At 46.2% G+C, this 25619-nt stretch overlaps 1 protein-coding gene across 2 annotated transcripts in view; it reads left to right on the plus strand.

Moving 5' to 3' along the window:
* WDR88 (WD repeat domain 88) overlaps positions 1-25619 on the plus strand; it is a 441299-nt gene that overhangs the window by 82208 nt on the left and 333472 nt on the right. For both annotated transcript variants that reach the window (XM_069634103.1, XM_069634110.1), the window contains exon 3: positions 3882-3970. In XM_069634103.1, coding sequence (XP_069490204.1) covers positions 3882-3970 — 89 coding nt within the window. The remainder of the gene's footprint in view (positions 1-3881; positions 3971-25619) is intronic.

The following is a 25619-nucleotide window of genomic DNA, read 5'->3' on the forward strand; positions in this document are numbered from 1 at the left end:
CCAGAAGATGAATGTGTGGACAGTATATGCCGTGTTAACTGGAGTCCTGCCTGGGATTCCTTGTCAGAAGTGGGTCTTCACACAGCTAACTGGGGTGCCTCAGATGGTTCAACTTCAACGTTTTTGGTGACCAAATGCTGCTTTTCTTCCTTGTTTGTAATAATATAATTTTTCTTCTTTAAGTGGGTCTGTGTCTAACAGCCTGTAATTTCTACAAATAATTTCTATATATTTAATTACCTAGACTCTAAAAGACTTGTTTCCGTCTTGCATGATGATTTTCTTGAAAATAATTGATTTGTTAGAATTTTGTACTTGAAGAGTTTGCAAAACTGTTAATAAATGTACATTTTATGAATAAAGTTGTCACTTGAGTCTAAAAAAAAAAAGATTTACTTTCTACAGCAGGTTATCACAAATTCTGGACATTGCCTGGTATACTCGCCTGCCAGGACTTGTATGCATTTGTTTCCAACACTTGACTTTGGCTGGTATACGCTCCTGCCAGGACTTGTATGCAGTTATTTTCAATAATCTGGATCAGTACTTTTCATCCGTTCACTCAGCTTGTTTTACAAATATTCTGTAAACATTTCATCATGGTTCAACACACAATTTCTTTTTTCTCTGATTTCTCTCCTTCCCCAAGTGTGTAATGAAGGTTCCAGACCAGTTCCACTGTCTAGGGTCTTCATTACACTGCCCGACAGTGCTTTGGCATCCGAAACCTTTCCCTCGGCATCTCCGGCTTTCTGCTTATGGCTTCGTTGCATTCCCGACTCTACGTCGGGTGTTTCTCCAGCTCCTGCTGCTCTCCCTGCTACTTCCAGCATCTCCGGTAGGCGTCTGTACTCTGGACGGCATCCCAACCCCTGCAGCCTTCAGGAAGCACAACTTGCTTCCTTGCGTTCTACTCCTGTTTCTGTGAGCCTCTCCAAAGTCTGTGGCCCACCCGGCTGCCCTTTTGCACCTTGAAGCTGTCTGGACTCCTGCGCCGCCACTGGTACCTTCTTCTGCCGTGAGCTGGAGTAGGCTGTGCTTGCTTTCCCAGCATGGTTTTAAACCATGTTGGGCCAATTGTATTTTTCCAGTGACTAGACTAATGCCTGTGGTTCTCGTGGGAAGTAATCATCATTATCCTTGCCTCTTTCATGTCTTAGTTGTACTGTTTCTTGTGTGATGTTGAGGGAGTTGACGTTGAACTTCATTGGGGTTAATCATCACTGCTTCCCACCCCTTCCTCTTTTCAGTTGTTAATAAACTATTCTTTGGGGGATATTGTGAAATACTTGAAGTAGATTTGGGTAGGGATTCAGGGAGAGTGCTACAATCTGCTATCTAAGCATGAGGAAGGCAGGGAACATCCCTAACAGGGAATGGGGGTATGTGTCTGGCTCCGATGATGCTGTGTCATCCACCTGAGGGTTGCCTCCCCCATGTGGTCCTCCCTCATATAAGCGCCCCTAAGGTCAGTATCAGGTAGAGGCTGCCATCCCCTGGCCACATGAGGAGAGGCTACCTCAGGAACTGGAGTGATGACATCATCAGATTCATCACATATCCCTTTAAGAGAATGGAACTCTGCGAGCAAAGAAAACAATGTAGGCAACAATTTTAAATATTTTTGGCACCAGTAGCGATTACCCTCCCAGACATCAATGATGTATCAAATATTTTGCTTAGCAATTCTCCTCTGACATCAGGGGCTTATTAGATTTTTTTCCAGCAACCGCTGAATCATCAGAAGCAAACCAGACTTTTCTCCAATAATCACATTGGGCCTCATTCCGACTACGACAGTGCGGGAAGAATTGGCAATAATGTGGTACTAATTCTAGTACCACCTTACTGTCAAAAATTGGTAAAATTGGCAGAATTACCACTGGCGGAAATACCGAAAATGGGGACTTACAACACACTACTAACACTATAATCCTGCTGTAAATTCGTGGGACCAAATGGTGGTAATGGTAATTACGTTTCATGGTATTTAGATGGATTTACCACTGGAACATCGCCAAATACGTAATGAGGCTCATTACGTGTTTGATTCAGAATCAGAAGTCACATTAATTTCACTCAAGGACAAGCACATGGACCTCATGCAGGGAAAGTATGTCACCTTAAAAAATGCTTTCATTTTGCTCATCATCTGTTAAATCTCCCACAGAGTGGGAGCACAGGCTCTTGGGCACTGGCAAACAGAGAACATTTTTGGGTGCCCAGTGTAGCAGAACACCTACCTTTCGTGAAAGTTAAATCTAGGATATTAGTTTTTTAAATTAAACGCTTGGTCCGGCCCTAAAACTTGAATGTACAGTCAGGTGAATCAATTAGGGACAGCTAACCACAGCACTGGACCCATTCACACTCTCACAGGAAACACAGCCCAATGAGAGGGGACACAGGTTCTTAAGCTTAGAAGCCCAGTCAGGTGATGTGGCTGTTTGGAATAGAAGCTAGGGGCAGGAGATTGGAGTGCATTAGAGAGCGAGGAAGTCATTTGCAGGGAGACAAGGGGAAGTTAGAGACAAGAGCGGGCCTTAAGTCAGGATGAAGAGGTTGGTTTGAGGGATGAGGATGAATTTGTTGGAGACATCAGCAGGTCGATCAGAGAAATCAGGAGGAGATTGGAGCAGAGGTTTAGGAGTCTAGCATGGACATAGCTATCAAGATCTGAAAGTTACAAGAGGGCACGCTTTGCCCAAGCCAGGGTAGGAGTGTGGTTGTGCTTGACCCATCCATTGTTAAGTATTTATATATCTCATAGGCAATTGATGGGAAAAGGAAGAGGGACGTGTAGGGTCTGACTGGGATTACTTACTGATAACATTCATTAATCCAAGCCCTGTTCTCCCTCCCCAAAGTACTGACTCCCATCCTAGCCTTCACAGTTATGGAACAGTCAATGATCCTACAGGGGATTACAGAATACTGGAGGTATTTTACCCCCTTGGGGTTTGGGGAGGGATTACCTGGATTTTGGATGGGTCTTGTCATGTCATGATGTTGGTAGGCACTGTGACGAGCAATAGAAGCACTGTCAGTAACGAAGTTTACCGGTAAGTTATTTAATCAGTACTTCCCTTCACATTCATTTGGAAAATCTTCCCTTACACTAGTGAGGCTTTTCAGCACTTATAACGTGTTGGATAAACACTTAATTCATTTTTCTTTTAATGTGTTGCTGGTTGTTGCTCTTCTCATTTGGTGGCAGATGCAATGTACATCTTGTACTGCACAGCCACAAAGTCAGCTTTGAACCATGAGATGGTAACAAGGACAGATAATGGCCTTATCACGGGTTGGGCGGAGCGACAAAAATGTGGTGGTAACGATATTACTGCTGCGTTACCGCTCCGCCCAATCCCAAGTTCGGACGGAAAGCTAGAGATTTACCTCCAGCTTTTAGCTGGAGGTAAATCTCAGGCTTTCTGCCCATTCTCAGCCCTATTCTGCCGCCGCTATTACCATTGGCGGTAATAGCACAGAAAATCCCCATAAAGTCCTGTGGACTCCTAACAAAATGGGGAATTACAGTCGTACCACAACTTGAGATCCGGCGTTAATAGCGCCGGACCGAGTTGCGTTAAGCATTACAGCTGGTATCCCGGCGTTAATGCTATTTGCGTTGGCAGTACTCCAGCGAAATTACCGCTGGGATACCACCAAAGCTGTGATGAGGCCCAAAATATGATTCCCTGATTTTGCTTGCATCCCACAGGGACCTGTATGTATAAGGTATAAGTGAAGACTCACATTCATATACCCTCTCACCACCCTGCATCACACTTATATTTCCCAATGGTGTAGTGTTATGTGCTGATTGTATGTCTTTGCAAATCTTTGCTGATAAAGCTTACTTAATGTTTGTTTTTAAGGATGTTGCGAAAGGTACTCTTATCCAAGACTTTGGGGAAGAACACACAGCGCCCATCTCCGAGTGCAGCCTGACTGCGGACAACAGACGGTGGTGACCTTTTAACTGTATTTTATTTGACGATAAAACATTAGGGTAAAGCGAAGCCAATGCAGCTTTTGGCTTAAGAAACGTTCTGTCTCAGCAGCAGATTAAACAAATGCATGTCTGTGCGATGGACTGCTCTGCACCCCGATTACTAATGTGGTATAACAGCTTGTGTATTGTTTGTGCTAGTCCAATGGCATTTACCGTAACGTACAACAAATATTAGTCTATTCATAGCAGCAATGCCTTTAAAAAAAGGCCAAATAAAACCAGTGATGCCGACACCATTAAGACAAATGCCCAGTAAGCCTGCTTCATCGGAGCCTCTAGGGTGGCTCTAGGGCTGCTTACTCTGGACTGCACCAGAGCTGTGGTCGCTCTTCACACACACACACAAACACTGCCCCCACAAACCACGGATCACTGTAAAGTGGTTCTTACTTTGAGGCCAAGTCTGGGGTCACTGAGCGAGCAAGCATCAACATTTTAATAGCGGTTTAGTAGGCTTTCTCCAGCAGGATTCTTAAATTAGAACGCAGATTCTACATTTCAGTCACATTATAGTCCAGTGCTACGGCCAATGACCTACATCACTGCCCATTATAGAGCAATAGCAGCTTGAGACTTAATGGGCAAGAATGACCCTCTACAAGGATTCGGATACAGGCTCTTAACCAGGATGCAAGAGATCTGCAATAATGACAGCAGGCAATGCTTACCAATATTCACCCCAGGAGCATGTTAGTGATAATGACCACAAGGCAGGGCTAGCAGCTCTGATGACCAAGTACAAGTAATGACAGCATGCAATTGAAGGCCACATGACTGGATTAGTCATAATGATTTCATGGAGGATTAGCAATAATGACAAGCCAGAGTGCTCTGGCACTGTGTTGCTCAAGTATCCAACTGATGCGCTCAGCGCACAGGTGTAGCCCCACTTTCCACATATTCCACAACTTCCATCAACACAGCGCACATGCACAACACCACCCTGCATCCACCCAAACACCACCACAAATACATTCTTCTATTCCCCCAATCTCCCATAAACCCAGTCACAGCCCCATCCTCCTCATCCCCTCACAGGCACATCTTTGCCCACCACCAACAGCCCCAGGTTTGGTGGGGGGCAAAAACTCTTTCCAATCGACCAGTCCCATAGATAGATTCCCACACTTCACCCACTCCTCCATCGGCACGTCCCTACCCACACCCCCCCCACACCGGACATAGTCATAGCACCACTCCCGAGGCCCCCCCTCTCCAATTGACATATAAACATTATACAAAGTTTGATGCAAAAAACCTTCTGCTTATTTCTTAATTACATTTTTTTTTAATTTTGATGTATGTAGCATTGTACCCAGCATACATACTCTGATACCTTGTAAAACAATAATCTTACAAGATGAACATAAGGCAGAGCTAACGGTGACATACGCGTTTTTCCAAAATAAAACCTATTCCTTACTGTTACTAGTTTCATTTCTGCCAATTGTCCTGTCAAAATCTTCCAACTGTTTGTTTTTCACATTTCTCTAACCCCTTAATTCATTTCGGCTTCATTTTGTGAACTGCCCTCACCCAGGCACCACTCCTCCTGCTCCCACCTCTGAGGCTAAAAACCTCGGGGTTATTTTTGACTCCTCTCTCTCCTTCTCTCCTCATGTTTCCGACATCTCTAAGAAGTCGATCTACCAACTGCACCCCCTCAGAGGTATTCTTCCTTTCCTCTCCTTCCCCCAAAACCGCACTCTATCTAGAGCTCAGATTCATTCTCTCTAGGCTTGACTACTGTAATAGCCTCCTTTTAAATCTGCCTGCCTCTACTCTTCGTCCTCTGCAACTCATCCAGAACAGAACTGCGTGACTTGTCTTTGGCCTCAAGCCCAGGGATCGTATCTCTCCAGTACTGAAATCTCTCCAGTGGCTGCAAGGATCAAGTTCAAGACCCGTTGAATTGTCCACAAGGCCTACTGGGGCCTGGGACCAAAATATCTCCAGCTTTCGCTACTAAAGTATCTTCCTACTCGAGCACTCCGCTCCTCCACCTCCAACTCCTTGGGGGTCAGTCGTTTTTCCAAGCAACGATTTGGGGGCAGATGTCTCTCTTAGGCTGGTGCCTCCTTCTGGAACAGTCTCCCTGCCTCTCTTAAACTCGAGCAGAACCATCTTTGGGTTTGTTGTCTTGTTCTCTCTTGTTCCCCTCGCTCGCACACAAACACTTGTGTATAGGCATGATATAAATAAAATATCATATCATATATCATATCATCTATGATGGTGGAGCGCCAGAATAACACAGTAAATAGATAAGTATGGAACAGGTCCTGAATGGGCTGTAAAAGCAACTTATGGGAGAGGGAGCAGGATTACTCAGGGGTGTATGTGTGTGTATTCTTGGTCGATTCACATGCTGGTGAATATTCCTCTGCATTAGGCTTGGAGTCATTGGTACATTAGTAAAGCATTTATAATATAAAAAAATAAAAAAGCTGCATTCACTTAAGTGGTCTATCAGAGTCGTTTGGGGTAATTTTCTCCTCAGCAACAAGGCACCCCCCACTTAGCTCCACCCCTGGAGGCCACTTTTAGATTCCTGGATTCAAACTCTGCGCCAAAATGTGAGCCATGTGAATGAAAAGATTGTGACAGTTGATTCAAGAGCTAGAGGTAGCTGGAGGCGGTAGTCGGAGGTAGCAATAATGGCAGGTGGGGTGTACATTTAGAGAAAGTTGTCAATCAGGTTGAGTTAAGCTATAAAGGGCTCCTTCACTTTTACTACCAATATGGTGGTAAAAGATTGGATACATGTATGCTTGTGATGAAGGCAAAAACACAAATGTCAGCTTTATATGGTGCTGAGATCTGGGGTTTTACCATTTGCGCAGCTCTAGAGGTGTTGCAAAATAAGTTTTTAACGAAAGTGGCAGGGCTATCACCTAGTAACCCCATCAATGTGCTGTGCCGTGAGTTATGTGTCCACAACTCATGTTCCCTCCTATATATTTTAAAGAATACTTTTCCTCACTCAGTCCATCCGTGGGCGCATTCATCAACCGATCTTCAACAAAGGATATGTCCCTGAATGCATCAAAGAAGCCTGGATTTCCCCTTTGTTAAAAAAGTAGAACCTTGATCCAAATGAGCCAGCCAACTACAGACGCATTACCAATGTACAATACCTGCTTAAAATCATAGACAAGGTGGCATGTATCCAGTACGATACCTTCACTGAACAGAGGAGAATCTTGGCAAAATGCCAATCGGGTTTCATTTAACTGAAACAGCACTGGTGAATGTCAAATCCTGTGAGGCAGAAATCATAGATAGGGGCAGGTTGGCCATACTGTTGCTGCTCGACCTGTCTGCCGCCTTTGATTTGGTGAATCATGATATTATGGCAGACAGGCTAGCAAAGTTGGGAAAATGCCCTGGACTAGCGGTGGACTGGTCAATCTTTCCTGGGAGCACGAAGGGCAAGTGTTGCCAGGGAGGCTTTTCAATCAGTCCAAGTCCAACTCAGTTGTGGCGTCCCCCAAGGCTCATGCATGTCACCATTATTGTACAACATCTATTCTAAACCATTGTTTGACCTCCTGGATGGTCTGGGTGGCGAGTTCGCAAATTATGTGGACGATACTCAGATTGTCCTGAGTTATCTAGCACGTATGCCAGAGACTTAACTACATTACGTAATATCTTTGCAGCCATTCAAAAATGGATTACGGAAATCTCCCTTGCATTAAACGACAACAAAACTGAGATATTGATTCTAGGTACAGATATGAAGTTAAAGAAATTAGAAGTACAATACAAAGCATTGCTGATTGAAGTCTCCAGTATACTTGTTTCTAACCATGTAAATACCTTGGGGGTTTTCTTTGACTCCAACTTATATTTAAAAAAAACATGTCATTTTTAAGCTCTGTTTGCACTTATGTGACCCAGCTGCTCTGGCAGATACGCCTGCACCTGTCAGAAGGAAACAGAGCTCTTATTACAGCGACCACTATCAATACTAGACTTGACTACTGCAATGGGCTATTGGTTGGAACCTCACGAGCGAACATAAATAAACTCCAGACCATTCCGAATGGTGCAGTCAGAGCTGTATGTGGCATGAAACGCTGAGACCACCTACCATCCGCACGCAGGAATCTCTGTTCGTGAGAGAATTCACTTTAAAGCATCAACTCTGATTTATAAATGCCTACCCGATGAGGCACCGGCCTATCTCAGCGCACGGATCAGCAGACTGCCTTTTCGGGGCACTCTGCGATCAAACAAAGAAGCTCTACTTACACAACCAAGTTCTCTTTTGGTAAGATTTGGAGATGCCAGCTTCAATTCATGGACCCCAAGGATTTGGAACACCCTACTGCTGACACTTAGGCAACTCCCTTCAGTTGCACAAAAGTCCTGAAAACCTATCTGTTTGATGGGGGAGGAGACTAGGAAATGAAGAAAAAAAACAACCTAACATACTTCCTCAGTCTCTCTATGTTATCTGGCTGTTGTGTTCTGTGAGCGCCCTGAGGCCCGTGGGCGTGCTGGCGCTATATATAAACCCACTAGAATAGAATAGTGTGAGCTCTCAAGTCCCTTGAATTCTTTTGGAAGAGTCAGTTAGACCGTCTGTAAATAGAAATGTAGGTAATACCCTAATGGAGATGGTGTCCTCTCCTGTAAAGTAGAAGTTCAGCTGGTACGCAAGCGAGATTGACCTGATGAAAAGGTGGGGCTTTAGGGAGTTAGGAGTGTTAAGAAATATGTCCAAACTGCAAGGTAAACCAGTTCTTATAAAAATAGCTGAAGAAGTGGATTGGGGTAAGACTATGATGAGAATTAAAGAATTCAAGTCATTAGAGCTATATAAACTATCATGTGTGGGCTCTGGGCTTTTTAATGTTAATACAGATTTTAGAAGCAAAATTAAGTCTCCTGAGTGCAGAAGAATAGCACTGATGCTAAGATGAATGTCCTCCTTTTAAAAACCTGAATGAATTGGTTGGGTTTGATAAACGGTGTCCTTGCAGTATGGGCAAAGAAAAGGATATGGTAAACGTTCTATTGTTTTATACGTTTTTTACAAGGTAATGGCAAAACCTCATTTTAGAAGAAATAACATCAGATCGTATAGGGAGGCAAAGTTCCTTTTTAGGAATCACAGCAGTAAATATTTTTTGTATGATGTTTTAAACTTTGTAAATTCGGCATTTAAAAGAATGTCTAGAGCATTCTGATGTTTTTACATGGATCGTGATTATTTATGCTCTTAATGTTTTGGAAAATGTATTTTATTTATGTATGTTAATGGATATAATCCGAATAAAAAATGTTATCCAGTTGAAAGATACCAACATTGGAAAAGTGCACTTACAGGTAAGAAACGTTTTCCTTCTCCACCATTGGATCTGTCATAGATTAACATACTGTTGAATATATTATAAAGCAGTAATAACAACAGGTACAGTAGGTAGGGAGAAGGAAGATGACAAGAAACAGGCTCAGCTTATGCCAGAGGACTTCAAACTGTGAGGCGCGCCCGCCCAGGGGGGGCGTGTCTGCATTCCTGTGGGGTGGGGGGGGGCACGAGACGCCAGCCTGAAATTTATACAAAACCCTTTTTTTTAAATGGAGGGAAGAAAAAGCTGGGCATGGGCTGCTCATACATAATGGGTGAGGGGGCGTTGACCCACTAGACCTCTCACCCATTATGGAGGAACCGAGGAGCTCTCCCTCAGCTGCTTTTTCCAGCGGAGGGAGCACTCCTGGTTTGGCTGAACTGTCAAAGAGAAACACTGTTTCCCTTTGACATTTCAGTTCCCCAGCCGCACATGCTCATTTAGCCATGCAAGGCTAGGGGCATTTTGCTTCGCCATCCTTGCATAGGTCATTGGAAATGCTGGCTCGGGAACTGCATGTCTGTATGTGCGAGAGGGAGCGCCTGCGCCTCCTTGCACATACAGACATAGGAGGCTGGAGCGGGGCGTTTCAGCACTCACACGCAGGCCCCTGCACATATGTGCAGGAACCAGGAAGCTCTTGCCCAGGGGACAAGGATGTTTTTTTTGTGTTTTTTTTACTGGACATCTATCATAGATGTTTAGTCAAATATACCATGCTTTCACCTTGGGCCCCCCAGCGCCTTGCATGCACACAAAATCACCTTGATTGTGTTAGGTGCTGTGGGGCCGAGGGGACAGGGATGGTATATGTCCAGTAAAAGAATATCATGGCTGCCCCCTTGGCCCCCCAGCGCCAATTGCAAACTGTTTGGCTTATTACCCATTTTGTTTTAAACGTATGCCGTAAAATGCAACGGTTTAACCCATTATTTTCGAACATTTCATAGGGAGCACCCCCCGGAACCCCCTCTTAATTGCTCCACTTAAAAAATTCACCAGCCGCCACTGGCCCTGGGACTGTGGTGCGAGAAGGATGGGCTGGAGCCATTGGATAGTGGTGGGAGCAAGGTGGGGAGAGCCCATGGCGTAGGGTGGGGAGAGCCCAGGGTTTTAGGTGGGGTGGAGAGAACCCAGGACTGGGTAGGACTGCTGGGGGAGCCCAGGGGCTATACTGGGAGTTTGGTGTGGTCACGGCACGCGATAGTTCATAGCCATTTGGATCTACTGTCCATTTGGCATTTTTGGGAGCCGGCCTGCCCACATTTTGCTCAGTGGGGGCTTATGCCAAAAGGGTTTGAAGACCACTGCCTTATGAGGACAGGTTGGGAAAGGACTGCCTGTCCGATCCTGGACTCCTGTGCTGTCTTTCTGTCGATGCAGTAAATTCTCATGAAGGTATGCAGGGTTCTCTATGTTGCTGGTCTGCAGATGTCCTCAAGCGGAACCCCCCTCACCAATTGGGCAGTTGGGGATGCCACGACCCTCGTCGAGTGCGCATTGAGGGGGGGAGTATAGCTCGGAGGCAACGTGTTTGTCTTGGAAGCAAGACAATGCAGCGCAACACAGGTTTGCATCCGACCCATGCTTAGAAACCACTCACTGGTATTACACGCGGTATAAAAGAACAATTATAATTAATTCAACTCATCAGGAAATGCCCTTCCAGCCTTCATATGACAAAAGGTGATGTAGGCTGGCAGCCAACTTGCAACTGCTGTTTTCAGACTCCCTTTCCAGTCAGATTAGTGTAAAATGATATGAACAATTGAGTAGAGTGTCGAAAACTCTTGGCGTGGTCCACGTAGTATTTTGGAGCCCTCTTAATGTCCAGCAAGATGTAGAAATGTTTCTGTCGGGGAGGGCCAAGCATTGAGGAACGCTGGATGTACTAGGGGTTCATTCAAGTGGAATAATGAAGTAACTTTGGTCATGGATTTTGGATTTGTCCAAAGAAAGCCTCTCTCCTTATGGAACGTGAGATATGGTTCCTCCATCAAAGGGGCTTGCAGCTCACTTACTCTCCTTGCTGAGTTTATAGCAACTAAAAAGGCTTCCTTCCATGTAACAAATGTAATGTGTGCTGTATGTATGGGTTCAAATGGCCGGCCCATAAGTTTGAGTAGGGCCCTGTTCAATTCCCACAAAGGGGTGATCTTCTGCTCTGGTGGGAAAGTTCTGAACAGTCCTTTCATGAATTCTTTTGTCAATCTTTGTGAACGCAGAAATGTTACATACGCCATTGAAGTGAATAAAGAAATGGCTGTCAGATGAACCTTGATTGACGAGAATGCTGGGCCTTCCTTGGCCAGTTTCAGCAGATATGGAAGTACCTGGTCGGGTTGAAAGCAGAGAAGGTCAATGCAGTTTTACTCTTCAGCAAGTCATTTTGGAGGCCGCTTGTACAATTACAATTATACGCTGCCCGATATGCGTGGATGTCGGACAGCGTTTATATGTAATCGTGAACAATGCTTACGACTCTGCGTGCATGTTAAGAAGTATTCACAATGAAAATTAAACGTTTTGTTGGGCATCGTTTAATTGTAATTGCGCTAGCATGGCAAGCGCCGCTCACAATTAAGAGTAAACGCTGCCTGGCATACGAACATGCCAGGCAGCGTTTACTCACTTTGCACGGTGGAGTGCTTAAAAGTGTAGGGCACTATGACCTAAATGGCTCATTAAAACTTGAAAATGCAACCACTGTCAGGAGACACCACTTTTCCATGCACCCTTGCAGTCAGCTGTAAGGGAGTAAAATAGTCAGTAAACTCCACACGAAAATCAGTGCCCAAAATGTGGCAGTCAAGGGCTGTGCTAGGTCTATTACTGAGGCACTTTAACTCCTGAAGGGCCATGCTAATTCCAAAAGCTGTCAGTTTACGAAACCGTCCCAGGTTGTGTATTGCCTCAGAAAGCAGCATTCCCCCTTCAGAGGATAATGGTCCATCACAGGTGAAATAGGTGCGCAAAAACTGTGCCCACTGGGAATGATGTCAGGAGAAAGAGATTAACCACGTAGATGTCAATTTGCAGCCTCAAAATGAAAACGTGAATGAAAGAAAGGCGCTCATGGTCCGGCACCAAATTTAAGCAAGGGGTAGAACTATTACTTTAATAGGGCATTCATGATATTGGTATGAGAATTAAATTGTTCTTAAGGTTAAGTAGTGGTGACTGTTGTGCAGATTGTTGCTTCCTTCCTGCCCTCACAATTAGAAGGGTAAGCCATAAAAGTGTAATTTATGCAAATTTAGAACCAGAAAAAGAGGGTTTGTTGTGGAAAGCCCCCTTTTTAGTTTGCGCTGTTAGGTAGCGGTTGTGCCACCTATACGCCAAAACTATTGCTTAAGAGTACATGTAGGGAGAAATGGCATATGAGGCATACACAAGCTTGTAGGTGTTGTTTTGTTATTTTCCACCCATTGACTGCCCATGGCACTACTAATCCCTATGACCATTCCCACCCAGTCCCTGCCCTTGCCAGCCCAACACACCTCCTCATGGGAACTTTTGAGCTCGCTTTAATCAAGCTTTTACCATTAAAATGTGCGCTCGAAGTGCCTGCCAGTTTTTGTTCAAAGCAGTCTGCACAGCTTTAATCATTTAATTGGGGCTGTAAAGTAGCTACTGGTGTAGCAAAAATATCTGCCTTCAGCCACTCGATCTATAAGCACTTCCCGTGTCCTTCACTGAAGTCCTGTTAAAAAAAAGCATTGGAAAATCCAACAGTTTTTGCTTGTGTAGTATAAGTGTTAGGCAAGTGCCTTTCTCGTGCCTAAACAAAAGCTCAAACTGTTGGAATACCAATGCTTGTTTTTATACCGAGTCAAACGTTGAAGCGCAAACATTCCTTCTCGGAAAAATTCATCAATATCGTTTGATTTCAATGGCAGTTTAAAAAACAGCTACGGTTTACGAAACGCGAGTTGAAAAGATGTACGCAGGTTCTATTTTAATGAGAACCGCGCAGTGTCCAGTAAACTTTATGGAACAATTTGCTGTGCTTGTGCCTTTGTGCGCAGCACCAACATTGAAGGTTACTAGGCAACGTTAGTTTAAAATGCCCCCTGTGCCACGAGGACCTTTCAAATGCTGAAAACATTTCTCACCGTATGTGGTCTGAACCGCTTAAGAAATCAGGGGATTTCATGAAGGCCTAATCACTAGCTAAAACAATGTTTCAAATTTGGGCTTTGTGGTGTTTGGCGTTGTGCGGTTTCCATGTAAACCCCTTTAATGTATCGTTACAATAGCGTCTGGAATTTGGCTGCCTGGTTTCCTGGGACATGGAGCCAATTGAAAGCTCCACGCAGAACGATCGATCATTTTTGCTGAAAGGAAGAGAACGATGGCCTCGGACGATTGATTAATCTTCATTACTCTTAGTTCTACTCTGCCTCCTCATAGTACTTACCTATGCACGCTTGTCTCTACTGGAACTCACTTCTTCCTAGGCTTTTTTCCCTTGGCTCCGCCCCTGCCTTGGAGAAATAACCTTCTACATACCTATCATCCACATTTTTTTTATACCATAGCTGAGTCATGGGGTGCTTCCCATCTGGAAGGTAGAAGAGGGACATTAGTACTGTAATGTCGTGCCATAGGTTACAAAAACACACGTGACGAGATGGCACAGGGAATCCAGTAAGGTCATGTGACCACTATTGATGTGGGGGTGACCGTTATGATTAAAGTTCAGTTACCCGCTGTTTCATGGCACCCCTCCTGGGAGCATGGGAGCTCCCAGGAAGTTGTAATAAGTCACGTGGTCATAGCCACTTGACCAACTTAATAAAATAAACAAGCCTTTTCCGGCTCGTCAGTCATACCAACAGAGGCTCCGCTGTGTTCATTGTTCTGCACCAGCTTCAGCAGGCCCCACTTGTTAGACAACCCTGGCTACGCCTCTGCTTCTGGAAGGGTTGACAGCGTTGTCTAACAAGTGGGGCCTGAAGATGATGTAGTTGGGCCCACTGTAGTGACCCTAACATCTGTAAATGCCCACACAGAGCTGCTGAGTGAGAATTTACAGATTTTGGGTGGGCCTTGCCCGCTCAGGCTCTACCCTGTCTACGCCTCTGTCCAGAAGGCCTCAAGTAAGAAGTACACTCATTGTGCCTGCCGCGCCTCTCATGAGCACCCACTTTCACGGCCCCGGGTCATCGCACCAGGCCACATTGCTCTACACAATATGGGGATGTGAGCCAGCAGGCCCCAGGCCATTATACTCCCCACTGAAGTGCGCAGGCACAAAAGTACACACTCCCAGGCCCTCTCATTAATGGAGAAGAGTGCATCCACAGGCAGGAAGGTGCTGCTAGCAAAACAGGATAAACAGAGTGAAATAACCTGTCGCAGCACCAGCAATGCAAAGACTTGGCACACCGCAGGTGCAGAGACTGTGCATATGTTACAGGGTGGGATGACTACCCATATCCCACTCCCAACAACCCTGACATAGTAGCGAGGGAACAACTCAGCTGCAGAACTGTGAGAGCTGCTGTCTGCCACGTCACAGCCACTAAGAGGAACACTGAGGCAACACAGTCGTCCTTCACCCTCTCAACGCTGGGTCATACTGGACAGACGCTGCTTACCGGCCGACACCCAAGACTCACGCCATCAGCATGGGAGACCAAGATCCGGCATCGGCCCCGGCACCCATAGCACAACAGGTGAGGGACTCCTTCCTGGTGGCCACTCTTTGCCCCTTTGGCACAACTGACACCACTAATCTTGGCCCAAGATGGTCCAGATGGATCAAGGAGTTCGACGTATAACTGGCCGCACTTGGCCCATAAGATGATAACCGCATAACAGGCTTGCTCACCCTCACGGCAGGCCCCGAAGTCAGAGACATTATATTTGAATTACCTGAAAACATCAAATACCATACACCGATTTGAAACGCATCCTGGGTGAACATTTCACCATTCACAACAATGTTGACTACGAAGGTCACGTGTTCCACACCACCAGGCAACTCCCAGGTGAGACCATGGACACATTTGTGATGTGGCTGAGAGCGAAGGTGAAACACTTCGAATTCCACCAGTACTTCAATGAGGAGGCCATCAAGTCGCTGGTGATAGCCGTATGTGAGTCCGTAACCCTCAAGAAGAAATTCCTGCAGAGGCCGCACACACTAGCTGAGCTACTACTCGGGGCCCAGACGAGAACAGCATTAGAGCTCCAAGTTTCGACCATGACTAATCACCAAAACAGCCCATCGGTCTCATTTAAAGAAGAAATGGTACAAGAAGTAATGACACATCTTGCCACGCCGATGAATGTCAAGAGCCACTGCTTCAGATGTGGATATGAATTCCTGCACAAGGGCACAGGCTCAGCCATAGGGCAGGAATGCTCCCAGTGCGGAGGAGAAGACCACTTTAAAGCCATGTGTCATGCTCCGAGGACACCCTGGTCGGGGCACAGCGAACACAAAACATCACGTTACAGGCCCCCCTCCTGTCCTCTGAGGGATGACGGGCACAAGCAGTATGACAGGAAGTGCAATACCAGAGATAGGCGCAGCACAAGAGCCCGCTGCTCACCATCATCGGAGGCGAAGCGAAAACGAAGGAGGTGCATACACAAACTACGCACTGCCGCTCCCTCGATGAGTGAGTCAGAGTCACCATCCAACTCAGAAAGGGGGAGAAGAGGATACCTCTATGCCTTGGGCAACCCCAATGCAGCGAACACAGTCCAACGCTGCCACTCACGATGAGAGGGAAAGTCTTTGACTTCCTGATAGACTCAGGCGCGACTGTAAACGTGATGCCTGAAAGTGAATACAGAAGGCTGGGACAGCCACCCCACCTCAAGAATGCTCAAGTGGACATATACGCCTATGGCGTAAAACAGCCGCTACCCTGCATTGGGGCCTTCAAAGTCCCCTGCGCTTACAAAGGTAAACAAAACTGCATCACTATCCATGTTATCAAGGCCGAAGCAGCCTTTGGCTGTATCCTCAGCTTCCGATCTGCAATCCAGATGGTGCTCATCCATATCCTTTACAACCTAATGGCCAGCAAATACATCTCGCCGTCGGCCAAAATTGAAGCATCCTTCCCAGCACTGTTTAAGGGGATCAGAAAACTGAAAGGGAAGAAGAATGAGCTTCATATAGCCACTTCCATAAAACCAACCGCCCAACACTACAGAGGCATACCATTCACTCCTTGACGCCGACCTAATTGAGCCCGCAATTGGACCCACCTCATGGATCTCGCCGGTGGTGCCAGTCCCCAAGAAAGGCCCAGAGGGACAGATAAGACTCTGCGTTGACATGCGCGTCCCCAACCAAGACATTCGATGAGAACGCCACCAATCCCCACACATCACAGACATCATGCACCTACCTAATAGAGCCAGAGTCTTTTCCAGACTCGACCTCAACAAAGGATACCACCAGGTCGAGATCAGTGAAGAGTAACACTATATCACCACAGTCACTACCAACTTCAGCCACTTTTGTTATAAACGATTAAACTTCAGCATATCATCTGCAGCCAAACTCTTTCAAGAGGAAATCCAGAAAGTCATCTGCCACATACCACACTGCATCAACTACAGTGATGATATCCTCATATTTGGAAGATCACAAGAGTCTCATGATGCCACATTACTGTAAGCCTGCAAGGCACTCAATGAAGCAAACCTCACGCTCAACAAGGACAAGTGCGCATTGAATTAACAACACTCCCATTTTCAAAGGCATAGAACCAGATCCAGACAAGATTAAAGCCCTAACAGAGGCCCCACGCCCCTCAAATGTTGCTCAGGTCCGTTCATTTCTAGGGCTAGCCAGCTACTGCACTTCGCGTCCATGAGTGCTCCACTCTGGACCCTTACAAAGAAAGACAGTAAGTTCACATGGACACAATCTCAGAAAGAGTCATTTGACCAAACCATAAGAGAAATAGCGGCATCGTGTGCATGTCATACTTTGACCCCAACCTGCACACGGAAGTCACAGTGGACGCTAGCCTAGTAAGACTCAGAGGCATCCTGGCTTAACACTCGGGCAATGACAATGCCCCCTGAAGGATCATATCATCCGCCAGCAAAAGCCTTACGGGACACTAAACAACGCTACTCGCAATCAGAAAAGGAGAGTCTTGTCGAAGCAAACACTTCCACCTGTTTCTATATGGAAAACCATTCACCGTTATTACATATCATCTATCGCTTGTCACAATATATGGCAAGCTGACAGCCCAAATGCCAACCTGCATTGCCATGTGCGGTTTACGCCTACAAGAACAGGTCAATGGGCCGTGTTCGTGCCGGGAGAGGGACTCCTAGAACCCCTGTTGTTTTGCATATTAAGTGACATTGGGCCTTACCCTAAATTACCAGGTGAATCCAGAAGTGGACCCCTTGCTCACTGTTCTTAGAGAGGCACAGCGCCACCTCACTGATGAGGCCCGACTAGGCCGAAACATGTGTCTGGGGTTGCTGTTGGTACTCTTGTTCAGAGGAGAGTTGCCTAGCATTTCGGTACTGGACTGCCCCTGGGCAGGACAAAGACTGATATGATGGATATTTCTCCTCTGTGAAAGGGACAGTGAGCTAAAGACTTGGTTGAGACTCTACCGGGAACCATCCACCCAAGAACAGGTCAATGGGCTGTGTTCGTGCCAGTAGAGGGACTCCCAGGAGCCCAGTTGTTTTGCCTAAAAGAGTACCAATTCAACATCATCCACAAACCAGGAAAAGAAGCCAACCCAGCAGACTTCCTATCCAAACATTCCCTAACATGCACCTGGCCATCCCTCATCCGAGCAGACTGCTACGTTAACTATGTAGTGCATTATGCAATTCCACCTACGATCTCTCTGGCCGTGCTGCAGCAGGCGACAGCCGAAGACTCCACACTGGAGCTAGCAGCAACCTGCATTCCGGATGGCAGGTGGAGCTCAATAGAACAAGCTGTAAAGTCCCACCCTGCAGTTGACCACAGACTCTGAAAGACGCTCATGAAGGCGAAAGACGAGTTATCCATCACACCAGCATACTTGTTGCTAAAAGGAGACAGAATAGTGACTCCAGCACCATTACAACATCGGGCCATCGATGTGTCACACGGAGGTCACTGGGTGATTGTGTCGACCAAGAGACAACTAAGAAAGAAAGTCTGGTTCCCAGGCATGGATGACCTGATTGAGATCACACTGAAGTTCTGCTATGGATGTCTCAGCCGCCAGCCGCACATGGCCCCCGAACGGCTTCTGACAACGCCTCTGCCGGACCACGTCTGGGAAGAGATCGCCATCCACTTCTTTGGGCCTCTCCGGAATGTTGAATACATTCTGGTGGCACTCGACGAACAATCTCGGTTTCCAGAGGCGGAAATCCTGCAATCGACCACAGCCACGGCTGTAATCCCAGCGCTAGACAGAATGTTTCAGCATACGGATCTCCTTTTACCAGCTCCCACTTCAGAGAATTCACCCAATACATGGACTTCCACCACAGGAAGGTCACTTCTCTGTGGCCCCTGGCCAAATGCACAGTTGAACGCATCATGGCAAACATAAAAAGGGCAGTGAGGGTGGCCAACACCAACAGAACACTGGAACAGACCCTCTACCAGCTCTTCCAGGATTATCGCAACACCCTCACAGCTCCACAGAGGTATGCCCCGCCGAACTGATGTTAGGCTATCCTGTCCGCACACGACTCTGGCCGTCGAACAACAAACAGACATGAACATGAAGCACAGGCTAGAGACAACACAGCAAAAGGAAAAATAAAAGTATGCGCTGATGCCGTCTGGAAGGCTGCCGACATCGGACCTCCAACTGGGAGAGAGCGTCATTGTGAAACAGTCACCCACAAACATATGCCACCTTTTGACTCGCGACCACTGTTAATTACAGACGGGAATGGATCTATGATCACAGCAGCCAGAGCCAACAAGTGAGTGATTCGGAATGCCTTCTTCTTCAGACGAGCAAGAAGAGATCCTCTCGAAGAATTTGAAGCAGATAGTGACAAGGAAAGAGAAGAATCAAGATATAATGGAGATGGAGAAGAATCCACAGGAGAAGGAGAAGTCGAGCGCAAAACAACGAACACCAGCGTGCTGATGGGCGACCCTGCCAGACCATAAAAAGACCTTGAAGATGGATCGAATAAATGGGGTAGAAAATTGTTTTTTGGGGGGAGATGTAATGTCATGCCATAGGCTACAACAACACACGTGACGAGATGGCACAGGGAACCCAGTAAGGTCATGTGACCACTATTGATGTGGAAGAGACCATAATGATTAAAGTTCTGTTACCCGCTAAGTCTTTAGTAGATCGTCCACATTCAGTTTGTAATACCAAATGACGGAGTTAGGACTAGCCCAAATGGCAGCTCTGCAGATCTCCAGCTATCCCTTGAACACTAGCGCAGAAAGTAGTTATACTCCTACTGGATCTTACCTGTATCGGGCCTCGGGTCACACTTGAGGATAATCTCGTCCTGTCTAACATAAGAAATGGAGGTCTGCAAAGTAGAGCACCAATTTTTCCCAATCTTCTGGCTGAGGTGACAGCAATGAGGAAGGTGGCCTTCAAGGTCAGAATCCTTAAATCCACTGACTCCAGAGGTTCAAATGGTGCCTTTTAAGTACTATGGGAAGGTCCCAAGGAGGGTTACTCGAGGCAATCAGAGTTCTAGGTTTGGCAAGACCTTTCATATATTTTGCCACCAAATGATCCCTTCACCAGTTGGGGACCAGTGTTATCTAAAGGCCTTAATGGAGAACCATTATGCCCTCATTAAAGAGACTGCCAAACCCTTTGATGCTCCCTCCTGCAGGAACGGAATGTCTGCCAACCTAGACTTCACGGCTGGAAGATTTCTCCGTCCGCACCAGCCACAACATTTTCCCAGTGCGGATCGCAGAGCAGGATGTTTAGGCGCTACCGATTCGGTGTCCGACATTCGGGTGTGGCTTTTTTGCTAAAGGACCGCTTTCAGGACGCCCTGTTGGCCTCCTCCAGCAGGGCATAGGGACTACTTGGCGCCGGAATGTTTTGCCGCAACAGAACGTACAATTGTGCACCTGCTGACAACTTGTGGATACATTTGGATGTTACATACTGACCAGACAGATATACAAAATAACATTATTCAGTCACAACTACACTGTAATATGTGTTTCATACCCTCCCACCCCCCACTGAAAATCACTTTGTATTCTTTGTTTAAATGGTTTAATTTTTCAATGTGTTTTAATCCACAGAGAAAAGATTTAACTGAGATAAGGGTCCTCTATTCCTTATAATATAAAAAGTCCCTCCGCATCGACCCCTTTAACACTTGGTGTCATGCTCCCTATAATTTAGGGGAGGATTTAGGTGAAGATGCATGCAGTGAACTTTTGAAATCTGTACAGTGGATGTACAATAACGCAGTTCGCAGCCTGTAATCTGTGGCGCATAGATTCCTGCCTTGAACTCACGCATTGCCCTTAATAAACATAGGACTGCATTAAGGTAACAATCTAGAGATTTATATATGATATTTAAGCGTTTACTCATTCGAACTATGGTGGGGATTGGAACCACAGTCTTCAGGTTCGCAGCTATAGGACTAGATGATAGATCAGAAACGAATGAAGGTGAAATGCTACATTTGAGAACTGTGCTCTTCGCGGAAAACACGGGCATTGGTTTTAGGATTGAAAGTGCACATCTTTTGTAATATGCCAACACTATTAGAAGAAAATATCCTCTCATTGGTTATATTTTGTGTGTGGATTTTCCAAAAGGCAAAGGTATATTTACACAGTGTACTTTGTTCTGTTATGCAAAGCCAAATAAATGGAATTTGCATATTTCACTGATATGCACATTTCTGGTAATATTCCAACACTATTAGAAGAACTCTGTAAAATATACAGAATAATGTACACCCAGCAGTGCATTACACAGATATGCGAACTAGTCACCAATGCGTTCTGTGCTATGTACAATAGATTACGAGTGTGCTGGCCAAGTAATATGCTACAGTATTGGAATGTGGGTGCCTTGAAGTTAGATATCTGTTGCACATTTATCAGGGCCGTTTTTGTTTTTACCAAGTGCAGCTGTCTGCAAGTTAATGCATCTGGGCCGTTTCCCCAGAAGAGTGGAAGGGGTGACACATCATTGTAGGCTCCAGTAATCCTAGTGTCATGCCCCGCATTCCTATTTCAAGACACTTGCAGATATCTACTTCCAGTTGGAAACTGCCCTGCAGACTGTTTTCAGCCCACGGAATCCGCCGCACTACAAGGTCCAGAATTCCTTCGGCTCGCAGTCACGGGAAACGCCCACAACGTGACTTACGTTCTGAAACAGATCCCAGTACTTAGTGTGGCTTGTCCTTGTAACGGGTGCTCCTAAAACTGACTATTCAGTTCGAGTACTCGATCTACGATTACCTACGGTTATCTTCCTGTTATCTGATTCCTGACCCGGCTTTGTATCAAGGATTATTCTGACGTCTTTTCCCTCGATTTCTGGCTCCTGGCTCCCTCGGTTGTTTCCCCCTGGTTAACGAACTCCTGGCTTGCATTTTGTTCTTTGCCTACTTCCTACACAGAAAGTATACGAACTCTTTACCACAGGAAAATACACGGCGCTGCTCACAAGAAGACAACGCTCTACACACTGAAGTGACCAAACGGACGCTCTCCTGTTTCTGCTGGTCACTCCCTGGATTTGGGACGCTTTGCTGTTTATATTTGGGGTTTATTTTGGACACTATTAGACGCGCCCTCGTGCCGTTCGGGTTAGGTGGATCTTTGCACAAACTTTCTTCTACTGGGACTTCCATTTTCTACCATCAAGCCAACCTCCTACTACACACTTTCAGGTTACGGGACTTCCTACCTATCTAAGCAGGTAAGAGGGGTCAAGAAGGGAACTAGTATTGTATTTTGTACCTTTGGCTGCTATCTTAAACTATCCTTTTCTTTGTTCCCTTAGCTCTGTTGTCGCTGCTCCTGCCTTTCCACTTAAGCCCCTTGCCTGTTAGTTACTACCTTCTACAGGCTGCGCTCTTGGGGGGAAAGTCTTGTGCAAAATCACGTTTCAAGATATCCCAGAACCATCTTGGTTATAATCCAGGTTATCCCAGAGTGAAGAGGTTCCCTAAGCGGAGGCTGATCTTGTATCCTTTAAAAATCTGTATCCTTTTCCTATTGCGTAAAGTTGTGACAGATTTAGGAGCCTATTACTTTTGCCTATCGGTTATGGAAACGGGAGCGGATCCAATGGCGGCTTTGATGCAAGCCTTTGCGACCTTACGCACCGATATGGCATCTGCTAATGCGACTCTCCATCAACGTATGGATGTGCTACAGAGTTTTGTGCAGCCCTTACCCCCCGATGAGGAGTTCGGTGATGCCGCTGCTGCAGCAGCCCCTCCTGTACCCCAGGCACAATCGTCTGCACCCATTGTGCTTCCTGGACCTTTCCCTTTGGCCCCTCCAGAACGCTTCTATGGAGATCCTAAGACTTATCGGACCTTTGTCAATCAATGCCGTTTACATTTTCTTTGTCGACCATTGGCATTTCCTGACGCTGTTACCAAAGCTGCGTTTCTCCTTTCCCATCTGGGAGGAACAGCGGCGGCTTGGGCTAACCCTTTACTCGAAGCCAATGATCCAGCCCTATATAACTTTGATGCCCTTATTCAGTCTATGAATAGCGTATTTGATATGCGTTACAAGGCACAAACCTCAGACCTTGAATTCCTTGCTATCAGTCAAGGCAAATCAGATCTTCTGTCTTACCTCACTCGCTTTAACCAATTGGCAGCAGAAACCACCTGGCCCGAACAGAAGAAGGCAGCTGTCTTCTATAAGGGTCTTTCGGATGAGTTGAAAGACTCCTTATCAGTGGTACCAGCTTTACCAACGGGCTTCCCGGAACTGTTGGACTTGGTCCTACAAGTTGACGCTCGGCTACGGCAAAGACGTGGCGAACGGCGTGTTCCTGACCTTCGCTTCTCAGTCAAAGCAGAAACAACTCCTGCTACTCCCTCAGGAGAAACCGAGCCAATGCAAATAGGGGCCATCAGAGGTCCCTTAACCAAAACAGAACGAGAACGACGTATGGTTAACAACCTGTGTTTCTATTGCGGTCAATCCGGCCATTTCATTCGTGCATGTCCCAAGAGACCTGTTAAGGTAGCGGGAAACGCCAGGACTCGTCCTTAAATCGAGCCCTAAGGATGAGTCGCAATATGGATGGCTCGGACCAGTACCCTTCCTCCTCACACGTCTATCTTGCCATGCGTTTCGTCCTCCCGGGTGTTGAGGCCTTCACCAGTCCAGTTATGATCGATTCGGGGGCTAGTGGGAACTATATGGACATACAATTAGCTCATCACTATGGTATACCTGTGGTTCCGAAAACTACACCTGAGGAAGTACACGCAGTGGATGGTTCTCATCTGGTGTCCGGATGGATAACGGAACAGACTGTCCCACTTCGCATGTCTACCTCGGGAGAACACATTGAGCAAATAGTTTTCGACCTTATTTCAGCCCCGCAATTCGGGATCATTCTTGGTCTTTCTTGGCTCCGGACTCATAACCCAATTATTGATTGGGTTAAACAAACAGTTCATTTTGCTTCTGTGTTCTGTACCCAACATTGTTCTCGAAGCCCCGGTGCGACACCTTCGTCTCCCTGTTTGGCTTTGGTATCTAACATCTCCTCTGTTAATGCCACGATGGGAGACTCTAATCCCGAACTACCAGCAGTATACAAAGACTTTTCCGATGTGTTTGACAAAGGGTTATCAGAAAAACTCCCTCCGCATCGTTGTTATGATTGTCCCATTGATTTGGTACCTGGGGCAGTAGTACCTCATGGTCGTGTTTACTCTCTGACCCGAAACGAAGAAGAACACTTGAAAGAGTATGTGGAGAAGGCATTGCTTCTGGGACATATTCGACCTTCCCGGTCCCCTGCTGCCTCACCTATCTTCTTCGTACCGAAAAAAGAAGGGGATCTACGCCCTTGCGTGGATTGCAGAGCCTTAAACAAGGTAACAGTCAAGAACCAGTACCCATTGCCCCTCATAACGGAGTTGCTTGATAAGATGACATCATCCACTATTTTTACCAAATTGGATCTTAGAGGGGCATATAATTTGGTGAGGATACGAAGCGGGGATGAGTGGAAAACCGCTTTCAAAACAAAGTTTGGACTATATGAGTATTGCGTCATGCCCTTTGGACTTTGCAATGCTCCAGCTACATTCCAACATTTTGTTAATGATATTTTCGGAGATGTACTAGATTGCTATGTCGTGATCTACTTAGATGACATCTTGATCTTCTCGGATTCCCTCACCCAACATATCCAACACGTTCGCTCTGTACTGCAGCGATTACGTACACACTCTCTCTATGCCAAATTGGAAAAATGTGTATTCCATGCATCATCAGTTGAGTTTTTGGGGTTTCAGATATCTGCGAATGGGGTGCTCATGTGTACTTCCAAGGTTAAAGCAGTAAGGGACTGGCCAGTCCCAGATTCTGTAAAGGCACTTCAATCTTTTTTGGGTTTCTCGAACTTTTACAGACGCTTTATTGCCTCATTTTCTGAGATAGTAGCGCCCTTGACCCGTCTCACTAGCCCGAAGATTCCATTCCTTTGGGATTGCAAAGCCCAGTCGGCCTTTGAGGCATTAAAGAAGGCCTTTACTACTGCTCCCGTTCTGCAACACCCGAACCCTTCCCTTCCGTTTATAGTGGAGGCTGACGCATCCGCTATCGCGGTGGGGGCTATTTTGTCGCAGATCTGCCCCACTACACAACAACTACATCCGGTGGCTTATTACTCCCGTAAATTGTCTCAGGCTGAACGTAATTACACTGTTATGGAAAGGGAACTCCTAGCAATTCGAGCAGCCTTTAAGGAGTGGAGACACCATCTTCTGGGTGCTCGACATCCAGTAACTGTGTACACTGACCATCGGAATTTACAGGCCCTTTCCAACGCAAAATGTACCAATGCTCGACAAATACGTTGGCATTTGTTTTTCACGTTATTTGACTTTATAGTCACTTATCGCCCTGGACCTCTCCACGGAAAGGCAGATGCATTATCCCGAGTCGGTGCCGATTTCGACACCCGGGACTCGGTTACCCCTATGCTACCTTCGGGTTCTGTCATTTGTGTTTGTTCGGTCTCCCCCTCACTTCTGGATCAAGTTCGACAGTGGGCCAA

The sequence above is a fragment of the Ambystoma mexicanum genome, chromosome 1q (genome assembly GCF_040938575.1).
Source record: "Ambystoma mexicanum isolate Mex_15411 chromosome 1q, UKY_AmexF1_1, whole genome shotgun sequence".
Lineage (NCBI taxonomy): Eukaryota > Metazoa > Chordata > Amphibia > Caudata > Ambystomatidae > Ambystoma > Ambystoma mexicanum.